Source organism: Triturus cristatus, chromosome 10 (assembly GCF_964204655.1).
Source record: "Triturus cristatus chromosome 10, aTriCri1.1, whole genome shotgun sequence".
Lineage (NCBI taxonomy): Eukaryota > Metazoa > Chordata > Amphibia > Caudata > Salamandridae > Triturus > Triturus cristatus.
The window spans coordinates 983,130,732-983,149,849 of NC_140593.1; the positions used below are offsets into that span (position 1 = coordinate 983,130,732).

At 44.4% G+C, this 19,118-nt stretch overlaps 1 protein-coding gene across 8 annotated transcripts in view; it reads right to left on the reverse strand.

Annotated features, from left to right (window-relative positions):
- The window catches only part of MAP2K3 (mitogen-activated protein kinase kinase 3), a 315,923-nt gene that overhangs the window by 4,635 nt on the left and 292,170 nt on the right, over window positions 1-19,118 (reverse strand). For all 8 annotated transcript variants that reach the window (XM_085628897.1, XM_085628895.1, XM_085628901.1 and 5 more), the window contains one exon: window positions 14,262-14,307. In XM_085628897.1, coding sequence (XP_085485023.1) covers window positions 14,262-14,307 — 46 coding nt within the window. The remainder of the gene's footprint in view (window positions 1-14,261; window positions 14,308-19,118) is intronic.

Below are 19,118 nucleotides of genomic sequence, written 5' to 3' on the forward strand. Positions count from 1 at the left end.
AACCACCCTCCACCTCTATAATCTGGCCACGAGACTCATCGCAGGCGGCTGGTCCGACCCGGCGTACCGGGTGGAGCTCCGATCACTGGACTTCCCACAACTCCAGGGCTACCTGTATGGGGCCCCCATACCGCAGGCCCCCCCCCCCCCCCCGTCACCCGAACGGTGCTCATGGCCTGGCGCACAGCCGTGCGCCACACGAAATGGGACGGGAAACTCACCAGGCAGATGCCCTTGTGGTGTGGTGTTTGGCTAAAAGAGGCCTCATCTCTCCGGGACTTCTGTCGGTGGGACCACATTGGGACCTCGCTACCAGGGAACGTCTGGGTTGGGGACCACATCAGATCCTTTGCAGATTTACAGCAGCGCTATTCCCTCCATTCCTCCCAATTTTATAGATACCTACAGCTAAGGCATGCCCGTCGAGTATATATTCCACACAATCTCTCAATCAATGCGTAGATAAATATGGTGCTGATCTAGGATAGTGTTTGTAGGGGGCGTGGCTTGACGCCCAAGGAGTATGGACGCGTATCCGTGAGGCTCCCGGTCCCGGAGCGGAGAAGTGCAACTTCGCGATGATGTCTAAGGAAGCAGCTGGTAGCAGTTAGCATGGGAAGTGTTCCTGCATAGCACACCGTGCTTTTCGAATAGTTTTGAGACGATTACTATGCCTTTGTCAGGTAATTAATGTTGGCTCGTCTCAGAAGCAGCGCGACCGCCATTTTGTTTTTCGGCGGAATGGCTTCTCCTTCTGCGAGCTTCCACCACAAGGCGACCTAAGGACATAATTTTAGTGGCAATCGAAATTTCCTCCACTCACGATGTCCGATTGGCGTTCTCCTGGTTTCTTTTTTTTTTGTTGCTATTTTTGTTTTTACCTCAGTCTGCATGGATGCTAGCAGTGGCCGCCATCTTAGGTAATGATTCGTCTCATTGTTGGCTGGGTCTGCACAGTTTTGCTCGGAGCCTACGAAGTTTTCCTGCTATTATTCTTCATGACTTCTTTTTTGGCGCATTGAGGTTTCTGCCAACCGTATGGGCAAAGGATTTCTGGTCATCACCTTCAACCTGCTCGCTGGCTCGCGACCAGCTACTGTGTATTACAGTTGGTGGCTTCTTCTTTTTCTTTTTCACGCGGCGTGCCCCGCTACTGGCCCTGCTAGTTGATGGGTAGGACACGGGGCGCTCATACCAGCCCGCCCTTGCCGCCACGTTCTTTTATCAAAAACTCTACTTTATTCTCACAACTCTCCAAGTTGGAAGATTCGCTGATATCTGAGGAAGAAGACAAGCACTCAAAGATGGATTCTGCACCCGCCACAGCTACCAAGTCGAACGTGAAGAGGCTAAAAAAAGACCCTCCCTCGCCTCCCAAAGCCTCCTCGGACATCTCCATGGAACTTTTGCTACACGAGATAAGGGCTCTTAGACCCTTTATGGAGGAAACAAATTCCACACTACAAGCTCTCTCTGACAAATGGGGGCAACTCGATACGAGGCTTACAGCGGTTGAACATGATGTTGCCACTTTTACCGACACTGCTAGAACAATTCCTGTCATGCACTCGCAAATCACCACCCTCCAGAAACAGGTTGAAGACCTTGAAAACCGCAACCGGAGGAACAACCTCCGTATTTTTGGCCTGGGGGAGGGACTCGAAGGGAGCGACCCCATTGCTTTCTTTAAGACTTTCCTCCCTAAAGTCCTTCACTTGTCGGACGGAACTATGCTCAACATCCAACGAGCCCACAGGCTGGGGCGCGTTCCTTCAGCTGGCTCCTCTCCCCAGCGACCGAGAGGGGTCATTATTTACTTCCTAGAGTACACGGATTTGCTAAAGGTGTTAGCGGCAGCTAAAGCTCTTCAGCGTGTCACATGGTCAGGCTCCGCGCTATTTTTTGCGCAGGATTACTCCAAGGCAACTGCTGATAGACGCAAAGCGTTCCTGAATCTTCGACCTGATCTTCGTTCTATGGGGGCCAGATTTGGCCTCTTTCACCCTTGTCTTTTCAAGGTCACGTACAATAACAGAACCACGACTTACGAGGATCCAGGACGCCTGCAGAGCTTTATCGATTCACACAGGATGGATGCCACCACCTCTGCCGGACCATCCTCCTCACATGTTGCTTGACTGCTACTCAATATTTGTGCCTTTCCATCATTCTCCCTGCTCCACAGTCCACTCGCTCGCTAGGCGAAGTTGTTTCCATTCTATTTTATACAATAGTGCCAGCTTTCCGTGTTGGTTTCCACTGCATTATTGATTTTGCATTGTACCAGTAATGTTCTTCAATATTTTTTCTTTTTTAGGCTCGTACTTGCTTGGTTCCTGTTTTTTTTCTCTCACAGTTGCTTCCTGAGATTAATTCCCGTCACATGTTTTTTTGTTTCACAGTTATGATATCACCTCATATGGTCTTCCCCGTTCCTTACCGGATCCTCCCTGGACGTGTGTCTGCTCCATGTGGTTTCACCCACCCTCCCACCCATTCTCTCCTTTTGTAGGTATGTTTTACATTTTGTTTTGCGTCCTCGTTATTGTAATGTTTCTGTTTTGGCATTGTGTTCTTTCATTCGTATCCCATTGCCTTTATGGTATCCTTACTGCTCCAATTTCCTCTTTTCTACTTATCTTTATTCTCTCCTCAGTCCTAGCTCTGTCTCTTTCCTCTGTCCCTCTCATTAATCAGAAGATCTCTTTTGTGCCATACATTTTTTCCATTTTCTACGGATTTTGCACTGCATTGACTTTTTGCCTTCTAATTGCATTTTGTTTCACCTGGGATTGCTCATGTCTTTGAAACTAGTTACTTGGAACGTTAGGGGTTTACACTCTCCTATTAAACGGCAAAGGATCTTAACCCATCTGGCCAAATTAAACGCGGACATTGTCTTTTTGCAAGAGACTCATCTTTCCGCTGATGAATCGTTAAAACTGAAAAGGGGCTGGGTGGGGGAAGTCTTTTTCTCTCCTGGGGATGGCAAACGGAATGGTGTTATGATTCTTTGCCGTAAATCTCTTTCGTTTACATTATTGTCTCAGAATTCAGATGTTAATGGGCGGTGGTTAAATGTCAAATTGTCCTTTAAAGGAGTTCCTATATCCCTGTTTAATGTATACGCCCCTACGTGCGGAGAACCATCCTTTTGGTTCACCTTAGCAGCTCAGCTTGCCCTTGGTTTGGAAGATAATTTTATTTTTGCTGGGGATTGCAATCAGGTTTTTGACCCCTTTATAGATAGGAACTCCAAAGTCCCTTATATCCCCAATAAACCACAGAAATCGTTTGTACGAGTTATCTCCCAACACCAACTCTTTGACGCCTGGCGTCTCTGTAACCCAACCACCAGGGAGTACACCTTTTATTCCCCCTCTCATCATACCCAGTCAAGAATCGACTACATTTTTGTTTCTCATTCTATCTCCCAAACCCTTACGCAAGCAGAAATTGGCCCTATACTGCTCTCAGATCATGCCCCTGTGTCAATTGTATTTGAAATTCTCCCTCGAGCCACAGGTCCTAAGAGGTGGCGCTTCAACAACACCCTCCTTCTGGACCCGAAATTCACCGCTGCTTTTACCACTTTCTTTGAAGAGTTTTTTGCGTTTAATACTGACCAATCCATGCCCTTTTCCACCATTTGGGATGCTTTCAAGGCCTCAGCGAGAGATTTCGTGATTGGCTTTGTTGCAAAGAGGCGGAAACTTTCCCGCAAATTTACTGCCGACCTTTTACGGGACATCAAGACACTGGAACACTCCTTTTACACCTCGCACTCGAGCCAATCCCTCACAGCCCTCATCAACGCCAAGCTAGCATTCAATAAAAAATCTACGGAGGATGCTTCTTTGTACTTATTGAAGTCCAGTGCTAAATTTTATGGGGGCAAAAACAAGGCAGGAAAGATTCTGGCTAACTATCTGAAAGTTAAACAGAATAGACTCAATATTGAATCTATCTATGATGAACGCCTGGATCTAAAATTTAAAGATTCAGATATTCTGAACGAATTTTCCCTATTTTATAAATCCCTATATACCTCGGAATCGCAGCCCTCTGAGGACTCTCTCTCCCAGTTTTTTTCAACACTTCAGACCCCTCCCTGCCATCAGTCGGATCTCACTCTCCTGGAATCCGATCTAACGCACCAAGAATTGTCAGCAGCACTCCAGCTGCTCAAGAAAGATAAAGCGCCGGGGCCTGATGGCTTCACAGTAGAGTTCTTTCAACACTTTTCTAAGCTTTTATTACCCAAGTTGCACTCCCTTATAGCCTCCTTTAACACACTGGGGTGTTCTTCGGGCACCTTTTCGGAAGCACACATATGTTTGATACCGAAGGAAGGGAAAGACCATAGACACTGCAAAAACTATAGGCCTATTTCTTTGGTCAATATAGATTATAAGATCTTCTCAAAAGCCCTAGCCATACGTCTTGACTCCTACTTGCCTGATTTACTAGAAGCGGAACAGTCGGGCTTTGTTAAAGGCAGATTTATCACGGATAATACGAGACTTCTCTTTGACGTCTTGACCAAATCCTCGTCCCTGAAGCATCCCCTAGCGGCAATAGCACTTGACGCCGAGAAGGCGTTCGATAGAGTCGAATGGAAGTACTTATTCCATACTCTCCGTTGGTTTGGCTTCGGTCCCAAGTTTGTATCCCTGATTTCTCTCCTCTATTCCAACCCGCGTGCGGCTATTTGCGCCAATGGTCTGATATCCTCATATTTTGATTTGGGTAGAGGAGTCCGCCAGGGTTGCCCTCTCTCCCCTTTTCTTTTTAATCTAGCTTTGGAGCCCTTTCTCTCTAAGCTTCGCCAAAACCCAAATTTATTCGGCTTTCAATCAGCGAACATTCACCTTAAATTAGCTGCCTACGCAGACGACATTTTGCTTTTCATGTCCAATCCTAATGTTTCTGTTCCTGCCTTTTTGACAGATGTACAGGCATACTCTAAAATCTCTGGCTACAAACTGAACAGTGATAAGTGTGAGATACTCCCCCTGACCAAGTACACTTTTAAAGCGGATTTCAGCGCCTCAAATTTTACGTGGAGCCCCTCTCACATTAGATATTTAGGCATGTATATCACTCCCTCAATATCTGACACAGTAGCGCTATGTCTAAACAAATGTCTACAAAAAATCACTGATTTAACGGCCAGGTGGCATCCACTGTACTTATCGTGGTGGGGTCGGCTAGACACCATAAAGATGATGCTTGCACCCATTGTACTATACACCATATCCAACATTCCAGTCCCTATTCCGGCCAAATTCTTCAAAAAAATCAATTCCGCCCTTTCTTCCTTCTTGTGGAATTCAAAGCGTCCTCGTATGTCATTAGCCAAGCTGATTCGCCCAAAAGCTGAGGGAGGAGTTAATTTCCCTGATTTTCAGGTTTATCAAAAAGCTTTCCTTCTACGGCAAGCCTCACTTTGGTTGCTTGACCCCTCGGAGAATTGCCCTCTATGGCTTAGGATAGAGCGTCTTTACCTCTCTCCTTTCTCCTTCCCTGAGTATCTTTCATTCTCACGTAAACCGCAGGCGGTGTCCTCTCCTATAATTAAATTGACTTCCAAACTCCTGATGTCCTCTCCTCCTTCTTCCCCAGATTCGATTGACCACTTCCTAAGTTCAACAATCTGGCATAATAAAGATTTGACTATTCGCGGCAAACCATTCTTTTGGAAAACCTGGCGTCGAAAGGGTCTAGCATGGGTACACCAGCTTTTTTCAGACTCAAAGTTTATGTCCTTTCACCTGCTTAAACAACGTTTTGACTTGCCTGCCTCATTCGCGCATAAATATCCTTTGCTCAAATCGGCTGTGATGGATAGGTTTGATCACTTGTCTGCTTTGCCTCAGGTCCCCGCTTCTCAGACCTCTCCCTCACAACTCTCCTCCCTACTTAAGTCTAAACCCTCGGCTTCTAGCATATACAAACACTTGCAAGGAGCAGGTACTCCTAGACAGAAATCTAAGGTGGAGGAAGCTTGGGAGCGCGATTTTCAACTTTCATGGCCACTTTCTCTTTGGAACAATATCTGGCTCAAGCTGCGTAAATCCTCCAGGGCAGCAAACCTCACACAAACGCTATTTTTCGTGTATAATCGTATTCTACTTACACCGAGTGCTTTGAGCAAAAGATTCGCATCTACTCCAGACAAGTGCTGGTCATGTTCGTCCCCAAACGCTGACATATTTCATGCGCTGTTTTTATGCCCACTTGTACAGAGCTTTTGGGAGCGAGTTTGGTCCCAAATAAATTTGATTTTTGACACTGCATTTCCTTTTTCTACTCCTCATATTTTCTTGGGGAGTCTCGCACCCTGCTGGGAGAATGTCCCAGGGAAAACCAAAATTGTTGATCTGTTATTAGCGGCTGCGTTTCAGCAGATCACGGTTAACTGGAAGGACTCCACTAAAATCTCCTATAAGGCGTGGTGGTATGTAATCTGCCATAATCACAGGCTGGACACCTCTTTTGTATATCCCGCGAAGTTGGCAACGAAGCGTCTAGAACTGTGGTCCCCTGTCACATTGTTCCTCGACATGTGTGCCAAAAAATCCTCTCAGATAAAGCCGTCCCACCCTGAGGTCCTGAAGCCCCCATGAATCCCCTACACGTTCCCAGATCTATTTCCAAATTTGTAATACTGTTTTGATTCATTTTATATGCATTACTAGCATATCTCCTACTCATGAGTTTGTCTTTTATTTTTACGCAGTATAAGTCGATTATAATGTGATGGCATGAAATTGTCGTTTCCTTTTTGCTCTTTGTCAATGGATTACCTTGATATGTATTTACTGTTATTCCCTGTAATACGGATACCTTTATTTGTCTCAATAAAATTTTTCTTTCAAACTGAAAAAAAAAAGGATAGTGTTTGTACATTTACTACTGCCTTTGCACAAATTAAAAACCTATGTCTGCAGTTTTGATATACCGTTGATAAAAACAGAACGTATGGGTAGGAGCTTGAATTTCTATTCAGTGAAACTTACTTTAATTGGAAACAAATATTAAACTTTTGCAGTGCCCTTACCAAAAAAGAAAAAATCCCTATTTGGGGTCCAATATATAAAGCTATGTTTTGCCCAATCTTTAAATGGATTGAAGGAGAAAGCAAGATAATAATTCAGTTGGAATCACTTGCCTATATTTTTGAATGCTCTCTTAGGCATGACCCCAATATTGATTCTGCCTGCTTTGAGGCTAGACAGTCAGGACAGCTGTCCCAACAATAGTAAACACAGAAAAATAGTCATGTTTAATCAACAGCCAGCCAGAGGGTGTCTTTAGGCTTTGAAGTGTAAACATTAATACATTCCTGTAAATTCAAATGGAATAAATGCATCATGCTCATTTAGATAATGTCAATTTCTGAGTCTGATTAAAGGTATCTCTAATTTTATTGTTCATGGGACACTGGTGCTCCAATCTGTCAAATAGTCTGCTTGTCTGATAAACTAACTCGCAAATATAAATAAATCAGGCTTGTTAAACTGGGTACAGAAAAAAGTCCATTTATATAAAAAAAAAATTTTTTATAGAGAGATGAAATGTAGAAAGAAAGGGCTAGCTGAGCAATGAGCATAGAGGTGGAGAATAAAACAAAGAGAAAGGATAGGGGCGTGCCTTGGAGTGACTGGTGTATGTGTCATCAAGTTAAGAGACAGACAGGAGACAGACTGGAGTGGGCAAGCCTCCTTTCACTCAGGACTCACATCCGCTTTTTGCATCCGTTTTCTCTGCCCCCTCCAAGTCTCTTCACAATTGCCTCTCATCCGCGTTTTCCTCCTTCTGAGCTTCTGCTCTTTCACTAGTTTTTGGGCTTTCTTAGCTTTGTGCAACTCTTTCCTCCATTCAGGCCTTCTGTAGCACTCTTCGCAGCTCCCTCACCCACTTCCCGCGCATCTTCCCACCTTACCCTGCTCCTCCTTCCACTCTGCTTTCCTGCCTCTCGTTCCTGCGCATAGCAGCTCGCCCACCGCCCCCTCCCAGAACCTACTTAAATGCGCACTAAAAGCCAGCCCATCTGCACCCATCCGTGCCTGGACCCTGCCCAGCACCAGGACTCTGTTTCAATAGGCCCCCAATGATACTCCGGAGCGGGCCTTCGATCGCTCGAACCAGATGTCTCTCCTCCCACTGCTTTTGGAACGTACCAAACACCATGGTAGGACCTTTCCCCTGTACCCATTGCCTGTTCTCCTGCAGCACAGCCCTCAAGCACCAGCAACACCACAAACCCCCCTCGACTTAACAGTTCTAAACACACCAAACCTGCACCCCACTCGCATGCATGCTGCTCAGCACATGATCTCTCAGCAAACGCGCTACCGAGATTTGATATCTCCTCAGTAACAATGCGCCATACCTCTTTCCTCACAGAAACCTGGCTCACCCCACATCAGCAACCAACATTGCCTTGGCTATCCCAGCAGGCTACAAAACAGCCTTCACAAGCCAGTAGGAGGACTCTCCATCAAACGCAAGGACACCATCAAATGCTCTACATCGGTGGAGAACAACGCCCCTTTATGGAACACATGCACTTTAAACTACAAATCAGTGACAGGTTCACCTTAAAGGGATCCCCAGCCTACCAACCACCTGGACCGCGAACCAACTTTAGCAACCTCATCACAGACTTATTCGCCCCTTCACCATTAACTCCAGAGACTTCATACTATTCAACGATCTCAAATCTCCACCTAGAGGACCAAACGGACCCCTGCTCCACAACCCTCCTCGAAAGAATGAACATCGGACTCACCCAGCTCGTCACAGACCCACCACACCGCAGACACACTGTACTCAATCTACGAGGCTGCAACAGCCGCAAGAAAATCTTTCTCCATTTTCAAAGAATTCACCACCCCAAGGCCGCGCTCAACAGCATCACCCCCTAGCAGGAACACTGCACCAAACTTATCAAACTCCTTCAACAGCAAAATAGCAAACATCTAAAGCAACTGTGAACACCAACCGGACACCAGAGATCTAATCACCAACCAAGATCTAATCACCAACCAAGACAGAAAATTGACAGAATGGAAAATAATTACCAGAGAAGACACAGCAGCAATCATGTAGACGGTCTACCTCCGGGTCCCAACAGATCTATGCCCCCACCACTTTTACCACATGGGGGGGGATAACGCATCAGCAACACCCTCACCCACATCAACACTTTCATCAGAGCCGCGACTTTCCCGAAAGACTGGAAAGATCACGCAGTCAATGCCCTCCTCAAAAAAACATCAGCTTCCCCATATAAGCTGTGCAACTTCTGGTCCATTTCACTGCTCCCCTATCCAACCAAAGTGATTGAGCAGGCCATCAACCAACAACTCGCTCATCAGCCCCCTAGAACTACACCACCTTTTGGACCACACTCAATCAGGACTCAGAAGTAACCATAGTGCCAAAACTGCACACATAGCAGCCACAGACGGCATACAAACCATACTAGACCGAGGAGAGACTACAGCCCTCATCCTGCCTGATCTCTCCACAGCCTTTGACGCGGTCTCTCACTACACCGTCAGAAGACTCCACAACATGGGCATCAAAGGACTGGCCCTCAACTGCATTGACTCCTTCCTCACAGGCAGAACACAGAGTCTGACTACCACCCTACACATCGGAATCCAAGAACCTGAACTGCAGAGTCCCGCAGAGCTCATCTTAGTCCCAACCTGTTCAACATCTATAGGACTCTGCTGGCTAACAACATATCCCAAGGCATAACCATCTTATCCTACACTGACGACACCCAACTCTTCCTATCCCTGACCGACAAGACAGCCACCACCAGAACCTACTTCACAGACTGCATGATCAAGGTAGCAGAATGGATGAGAACCAACTGCATAGAGCTCAACTCCAACAAGACGGGAGTGCTGGTCTTTGGTAACAAGAACGCTCCCTGGAACTCTACCGGTTGGCCTACAGAGATAGGACCCACAACTAAACCCACCGACCCCACCAGAAACCTGGGAATCATCCTTGACTATAAACTCAACATGCAAGTCAACTTACTTAGCTCCTCCTGCTTACACATCCTATGCAAGATCTTCAAATGGTTGTCCAGAACACCAGAAGTACCTACGCATACCTTAACTCGTATTGTTGGTGAAATGTTAACAGGAGTTCTCTAAACATCTTTCCTCAAACTAAAAGACATAAAATGTACATTAACTGAAAATAAAATCTGAAGATTTGTTTAGTGCACGTAGAAAGAACATGGATTTTCCCTACGAAAACTACTTCCTGGATTTCGTAAATCTGAGATCCATGAAACGAAACAGATAAGATGATCACATCTCCTGTAGCCTTCCCAGGGCATACTGCATGCTCTGGTACAGTCAGCGTAAACTCAAAAATACTTCTTACATCTATAATATGAGGAATACATTAATAGGATTGGAATGAGCCCTTTGAATTATATCTGGATGAGTGACCGTCTACCTTACATAGAAAAGCAAAATTAGCTCAGCCCTGAAGCATGGGCAAGTAAATAATAAGACCTAGCTTCGGTTTAATCCATGTAAAGCTCTGAAGCATAAATATTTCGACATTCATGGCACTCTAATAGGGAATCTACGTGTTCAAAACACAAATTCAAAGAAAGCACAAGTCCCAAAGCTGGCTCTGCCAACAATGGTGTAATGATACTCAGAACACAAACAGAAGGGCGCATGTGCCTGATTCTCTTAAAGGTGCAGCTTCACGAGGACTAGACACAGAACGGACCCAGAGTATGCACCAAAGAATGACAAATGTTTTTGGTATCAAATTGAACATCTGTCGAGTTCACATAGTGGATAAAGGATAAAACCTTGACAACAGGCAAGTCAAAAGGTTGGTCTGGATAACTAAGGCCCAGAACCAAAGCTATTGTATCATTTCGACTTCCATAAAAACTGGTACTTTGGAAATAAAGTTCCAAACGCCATGAAGCTACTTCTTCCGCAACAAAATTTCAAGTTCTGAAAAGCAGGAGAATGGCGAGGTGTGTCCCATTGTAACTCCGTAAATCTCCAAAAAAGAATGAAAACAGTGTCCCAAGATGAACAGGTGTGTCAAGTAATATACCTGGCAGCCTGTGGGAGGGAATATTAGATTTGGGAAACATGCCGTTAAGATTAAACCTTTAGATTACGTTGTAGATCAACCATTTGGGATGCAAGGTGATAACAAACCTTCCTCACGGCTGGTGTGCAAGGAGCGCACATCGCCTCTCACTCAAGAGGCATACTTGTAGATGTGTGTTATGGCAAATAAGACTAGATGGTCACACTGAGGGTCTGAAATTATTTTAGGAGTCTGAAGGACTCAAACAGTCTGTGGAGTATCTATATCCGCTTTCTAAAACCTCACGCAGTGACAACTTGGAAGCTCTAGAATTTATGCTGGAGGGTGACCGCAAACTCAGACTCCCCTAGTCCAATTCATAACACAGCTGGATATCAAGGTTAGAAGAAGTTGCTTTCTTAGACCTATTACACAACTACAAAGCATACTAAACCACAATGCAGCTTTTTGGTAGAATCAGCTTTTTGTTCTTTCCACGGAGATGGAATTTGATTTGCTTACCTCCAATTTGCAGCATGGTTTGGGTGACCATTTAATAGCCACAGATAACCCTTGAAACAACAAGCAGATGACGACTTTCCAGTCTGAAAAGTAAGGAAAGTATAACACTGTGGTGTTCGCAAAGATCTTGAAGAATTGGAGGTTCTGGGGGTGCTCGATGTTAAAATTCATATGATTTATCTAGGAGAACAGATCATGACATATTTGATCCTAAGATGCCAGAGCCTTGGATGCCCAGTTGCTTATGTGTGGTTTATGTTAATCTCTTGATGAAGTTGACTTGCAGACACACTGAGCCACCGGTCTGAGCTGCCTAGTATTCAAAATGTAGAATCTTTATACTGTGATACCAGCCCCTTTGTAAACTCAAGAAATGCTCTGTGGCTTTTCAGGGATACATTGCTTGGAATACTGGTGATTATAAACATCACTATTCCTACAAAAAAAACAGATTCAGAGCACCTTGAAAAACAAGCATTGGCATAGCCAATGGAGGCGCAAGACGTTTAGCTAAATATGAGGTGCACAAGGGCCCTGATGAGAAGTGTGTTGAGGGTTGTGAAGAGGAGTGAATGAGACGGTAACGAGGGACAGGAGATCAGTGTAGGGGTTGAGGTATGGGCACTTGATGTTACAGCTAAGGTGTGTGTGATATGGTACTGAAGAGCATAAGTTGAAAACTGTTGCAAACAGTCCCCAAAAATACGTTTGGCCCAAGGCCCCAAAAATACTTAAGATATCCCTACTCAGCACCTGTCAGGTAGGAGGAGAACACACAACTTTATCTGGGTAATAAACAAATAAGTTATTTTCTGCTAACTGGTCCCCAGGAGCGTCATGGACAACGAAATCGAATCTAGACTTCACCAGGCTGCTGGAAACCCCGGGGGTCAGACTTACTGCGGGACATTTTATGTTGTAAATGGCTCTCTTCGCCTCCCTCGACAAGCAAAGCAAGAGTTCGGGAGACCTGTCCTGGTGTGTCAGACATAACATAAGAAAGTACCTGGGGAGGCGGTGAGGACGGCAGCCTCTTCCTCCACTTCCCTTATCGCACACAGGACGCAGGCCCTATGTGTGACATCACAGTGACTTCCGTCCTGCACAGCAGCCCCGGTGGTAGTGCTCGATTCCACGTGCTGTCCCGTGGTAAGCAATCGCTTCCCCTCGCACTGCCGATCCCGCACTCAGCCGCACTTTAGAGAGTTTATAAAATGGGCAGGTTTGCTGAAGGCTGCCACACTGCCGAAGCACCAGAGATGAAAGAGGCACTTTCAGACAGCTCCGCTTTCAGAGGCTTGACAAGATAACTAGGCTGCCGATGGAAGAGCCCTCCAATCTTGGCAGAGAGCATCCATTTCGAAATGAGACGGTCAGGCGCCGAGAGGCAGGAGGCAGGGAAGTGACAGGCGCTTCAGAGAAGAAAGGCTATAGGCCAGGGGCTAACCAGGGATGAGGGGAGGAGTAGCAGGGGGAGGAAGAGGGTGCCTTCGCCCCCCAGCATTAACCAACGAGCTCCCAGCGGGGACTCGCTGCTCCTCAAAGCACTGCGTGACTGGGCGGGACCAATTAAAGGTGCCAGACAATATTTACCCTATTTTTAATACAAAGATGAGGCTTGCCAGAGCGTCCTGGGATCAGCGTCACTGTCAGGCTGTCATTTCAGCTAAGCCTCTATTAGCAGCCTTCGGGCCTCATGGCACCTTCTCACGCGCAGGCCAAGGGCTGCTGGGAGCGCAGGCAGGGTCTGGAGACAAGGCGTAGGTAGTATGCTACAGCAAACAGACTGGGAGCGACCTTAAGAGCAAGTGTGAGACTAGCGTTTAGAAACAGTCAGGTCAGGACGCTGCTCACAGAACGCAGGGAGTACAACAGAGTGGCTGTCGGGAATGGAAGAGGGCAAGGAGAGCGGATGGGGGCGTGTTGCCCACCCAAGATGGTCGCCTGTGAAGCATACTCTGTGAGTCTCTTTATTTCGGTCTGAACTCTAGAGGGGCTTCAGGGAGCTACATGAGCCCTCTACCCTGCTGGCCTTGCTCGTCTCTTAATGTACCGCAGCTGTCGGCTCAAAACGAGCGTTTCTTACAGGAAGGGTTTTAAGTGATTGCTCTACAGGGAGCCTTGAGAGGCGGATTCCTCTGAGTGACACATAAGTAGCCTGTACGAATGAGTGCTCCAATGGTACGGCAGACAACTAGAGGTCGCATCAAAGAGGGAGAAAAACAAAGTTTAAACAAGCGCTGCTGCGAAAGCGACCGTGCTTTGTTTAATTAGTAACATGAGCCAATACAAGATAACGATAAGGGAGGAATGCAGCTGGCACAATGCGCGCCGCTGCTCGCTCCCTAGATCCCTAGGCCATGGGAGTGAAGGTTTAGAGGAAAGGTGAGCCCATGCACCCGCCTTTGGCCAATTGCGTGCTTTCATTTTTGAAAGCCACACGCAAAGGCCAATAAAACGTGAGGAAAATGTAAAGGTACACACACAAGTTTACTACAAAATCTGGAGTGATTCCAAGAGGCCCTCCTAGAGCAGCGCATGCGCGCTGCGCTAGGCTCGACCGAATAATATTAAGCTATAAGTGCACCTTAAAAATACTTAGTGATTCCATTAGTTAAGACAAGTTGCAATATACTCACCATGAGTTCCAGGTAGCTCATTCTCTCTGCTGCCTTCTTCCGTAAGCTTAAAAAGAAAAACAGAAGTTTAGTAAATATCTCATATACTGGGCCTACTTGCATAAGTCAAACCACTGAGGCACTGTAGTACCTGCCTCACATATAATAAGTGGTAGAGCTCAAAGTTAATGAATTAAAGAAACAATGATTTGAAAAGTAGAAAGCAAATGTACAGATGTTCTATAAATTGAAGTGGCAGTACCACCCAGGTTACAGGTTCAAGACTGTTGTCAAAAATGTCCTCACCACCAAACAAGCACCCATTATAACAGATCTAATGACCACAGTGTAAAAAATGCTTCCGAAATGCCCATAAAAATTTAATCAAAAGTGGACTTTTTCTATGAAACAAAAATGATTATAATAGCAAGTAATCTGCTGTTTAACTAATAAAAGGGGATGCAGACTCAACGAAATAGAAGCCACTATAGATTCCTCACAAGTAAAATAAGAGTCTTTTCTTTCCCATTATGGAACACAGAAATCTGCGCAATCCACGATCAGCACAACACAGCAGGTCTGTCACAAATAAAAGTCTACTATTTCTCATCATGAAATCTAAAGAACAGTGGGAAGAACAAGTAATAAAAATATCAAAACCAACAGGAGCACAAAGGCAGAGTGAAAAACAGACAAATGCTATGGTCAAGTTGGAGAAAATCGGGCAGAGCAAATGGCAGCTAAAGAAACATCTCGAAATGAAGCTGGTGGAGCCTCTCTGCCAACTACAGATAATTTCATTTTGAGAAAAGGATAGCTTGCACGCATTTCAGACAATGGCAAGTTTCAGGAAAACTATTTGGGGTTGAGTCATATTCACTGCCATGTAAGGGGCGACAGAAGCATATTCTTAAACGATAAAGAGGCTCCAATGTTGTATCTAGAGAGCTTCAATGGACACCCTAATGGCTATGAGAGTAAAGACTAAGATCAGTGGAGAGAAGGATATCCTCTGAATTCCAATCAAAAGAGTCAGAATAAGTTGTGGATGATTTAGTAACTTGAGAGAAAATGATCACTAAAAATCACAGATATCCCTAATGGGCCCCCCTTGAATTACTGAAGATGGGAGCATGAGACAAGCTAGTGAGAAAAGGGCTAAGGTTGGAAATACAATGAACTACTTTTTATGTAAAAGCTGCTGAAAAAGGTCCACTATATATGTGAATTGAATGATCTGGGACTGCAGTTATCAACTGCTAATGTAGACCTGCTGTATGTTACTGTAAATGCTTAAATTTTTTTTTTCAATAAAAACAATTTAATAAAAAGGGAATCAGCCTATGTGGAAAAGCTGCCCTATATGACGCTCTGGTTCGATGAGAGAAAGGAGGGTATGAAGGAGGAGGATTATATAGCACGGGTACCTGCAGTAACATGAGCAGTACCCAAAGATCAGTATATCATGGGAAGAGCCGGAAAATAGTAAAGCAGATTAAGAACATCCAAAGAAAAAACAAAGGAGGAGGCAAAAACATGAGTCTGCAGACCCAGTTGTTTGTATGAGCATGGAGCCCCACAAAGCATAAGGAAAATACTGCTGGATATCCTGCACAGCCACTCATTGATACAGAGCTCACAAAATAGGAAAGAAGGTTTTCCATGAATAAGCTTGATTGTGCTAGCACATAGGAGCTATACAGATGTTCATAAACTGGGACCCAAAGACAGTAAACCCTTACTCAGTATGCCAAGCAGGATATCTATGAATCCAAACAGGTTAACAAATTGAACCGTTGTTCACAATTTTAGTGTGTGGCTGAGACCAAAGATCCACAGCAATTGCCCTAGTAAATGACTTAAACCTACAATCGCCCAAGGAGTACTGAAGAAGTCAATGTCATTTTTAATATCTATCTTTTGGTACTGAAAACATAAGAATGGTAATAATTACCAGACATACTAAAGTGAACAATGGCACATCGATCCGTGAGATAAGAGGGTAATGTGAAATGAATAGTCAAAATACTTATTAACACCACAATTGATTGATATATTGCAAATTATGTTATGGAGTTACATTTACTCTCCACTTTAGCTTAGCATCTTTTTCTGATGTTGGTTTGCATATATTGCAAATTATGTTATGCAGTTACATTTACTCTCCACTTTAGCTTAGCATCTTTTTCTGATGTTGGTTTGCAAATATATTCCCATAATACGAGGAAGAGTCACACACACACACACACACATTTATTTATTCTTGGTAGATATGGTTGCCCTTTAGTCTGCAAAATTAGTTCCAGGGCCACACATTTCAAAATGCGATGCCCTTGTTTTATTTTTGTGCTCATAGGAGAGGACTCTTTCTCTCCATACTAATTAAAGACGCTGTTCTGCAACTCAGGCACAGTACAATATGGCAGGTGTATTATTATTTAAACAGCATCCATGCTGAATTTGGCAAGAGGCACTTCACGCCAAAGCTATCATGGAAGCTGCTGTGAGCTGTGACTGAGATTCAGCTCTGCAGGCCTGGCCTTCATCCTGAAAAGAAAGATAACCGTGCAATAGAAGTGTGCAGGCCTGGACACTCAGACGAGGTGCATTTGTTAATGTACTAGGGCCGGCTTTCTGACATATTATATCAAGGTAAGGGTTTAGATCATTTCAACATGTCTGGCAGAAGGATACTCCCAATATGCTCTCGCTAGTATAGAGGGATTAGTGATAGATATGCGTAACATTAGGAACAATTAACATGGTTGAATTGTTTCTGTTTTTCACCATTCTAATAATGCTTATAACAGTGATGTGTTTCATCTGCTTAATTGCAGCTCATGTTTAATTTGCAAGGATTAGATATTTTCAATAAACACTTGAAAATGTATTCTTGTGTATTTTCCTTGTGGCACCTTGGGCAACGAAAGGGTTAGATCCGTTTCCACTAATACCTTGGGAATCAGAGTGGTGATGTTCGAAGTAACTGACAACATCTAGAACTCTGGAAGTGTAGGAGTTTATATGTAGTACCGTGAGTTAGCCTACCCAACATTTACTGTTGATACAAGTAGAATGAGTCTCTATATTGAAAAATGTTGTTGACCTACATAAACCTACTAAATTCATAGGAACCGTATAACAATGACTGTTACATATTAAAATAGTTGTATGTTTATTTCAGTCAATGCATTCTATCTGAATAAGCACATCAGCATTTCGACTCCAATAGGAGATTGGCAACAGGGTTGTCATAAGAACAAATAGACAAAGCTACCTGTACCTGGCATCGTTCAGATTAATTAATAAAGCATATCTAGCATCAAAGCAATGAAGTTCGAATTGCTCCAGCAGGGTGTTTTAGGGAGAGCAAAGCACAAGGCTCGCTTTAATGCCTGTGTTTGTCCCAAGGACCAGAAGGCCACCTTTAAGCAGAGAGGAAAAACCAAAAGTATATCGAGTAACAGTAGGAGTTTAGCAAGGTCCTGCATACAGGAAGGCACACTGCTGCTGAGTCATACGGTAACCTCCAGAACAGACTGACAAAATAGCCTCTAGGAATGACATTTTCTCAATAATAGCCTGCATCTCAGGTTTTTTTAATAGGCATGAAGGGTACAGCAAGACCTCAAAAGGTTTTAGGGACAGCTCCACCATCATCCACTAAGTGAAGAGAAATATGGAGCGTAAGTTGCCACCTCAAAAAAAGATCTTTCAAGATGGGGATGCTATTTGGGTGTTCACAACTTCTATAAAGAAGCACAAAGAGATATCGAGAAGCGTGCTAGTAGCATTCAGAGTAGAGGGCTCAATATGAACAGTGCAAAAGCGGAGATTCAAAAAGGTGATGTGTTGTTTCTAGAGCCACTATTCTTGCAGGGAAAGTCCATACCGACTGAGCTGGTCATTGAATTTATCCCTACAAGATGATTCTTACTTCCTACAAAGTCACTTGGAATTCTGAGTTTTGTCATGTGTTTTATCCCTTTGTTTGCAGAGATGGCAGCAACCGTACATGACCTGTTGAGGGAATCCGAATGGAGATCAAGGAAATAGCACACAGAGTGCTCTACCACATGAAATAAGCCTTACTAACAGCAGCCTCACGCTACAGCCAGACTTGACTCTTCCTATTTTACTGTGGTCATTAGTGGTTGATAATTCAATGGCAGCTATTCTATCTCAACTGATGCAGCAGATAGAATTGTGGCATGCATATTCCAAACATTGTCACTATTTAAAAAGGAAGTACACCTTTTCACACGGTCCAGCGCAGACAATGTTTATTGATCTGAATAAAATTAATCCATTTGACGGATAGTCAGAAGATAGTCATGAAATCCCACCTCTTTAAGTGTCGCTAGAGGGCGAATTTAACAAAGGAAATTTAAATAGCATTCAGATAGCCAAATGGCTAACTCCATTTTAGTAGGCGAAACTGCAGACCTCAGAGTCATACTTTGCTGTGGGGAGGGTATGGCGTTTAAAAGCCATCCACCTAAGATCCAACACCTCGTGTTCAGGAATAAGCAGCAAACAGGGTAATATAATGCAGGATCAAAAATTTCATGGATTGCAGTTTACCAGTTCAGCAATGACGAGCTTTTGGTAGTTGCTCCAGCTTAGGAGTTTGCATTGAAGAAGGTGCCCAACAGTATCCCAATGTCCTAGATTTGGATTTTTAATCACCAGTTTGCCACCTTCAACATTGAGCAAGGGAAGGGTACTCTAGAACGAATGTGGGTTGATCAAAATGTGGAGAAAGAGGGATGGTTGCCACAATGGTTACAATACAGCACTTGGTGACAGAGCAGGCACACTAGATGAAGGGACGTTGGGAGCAATGCAATTGACATGCTTGAAGAGGGGTTAGAGAGG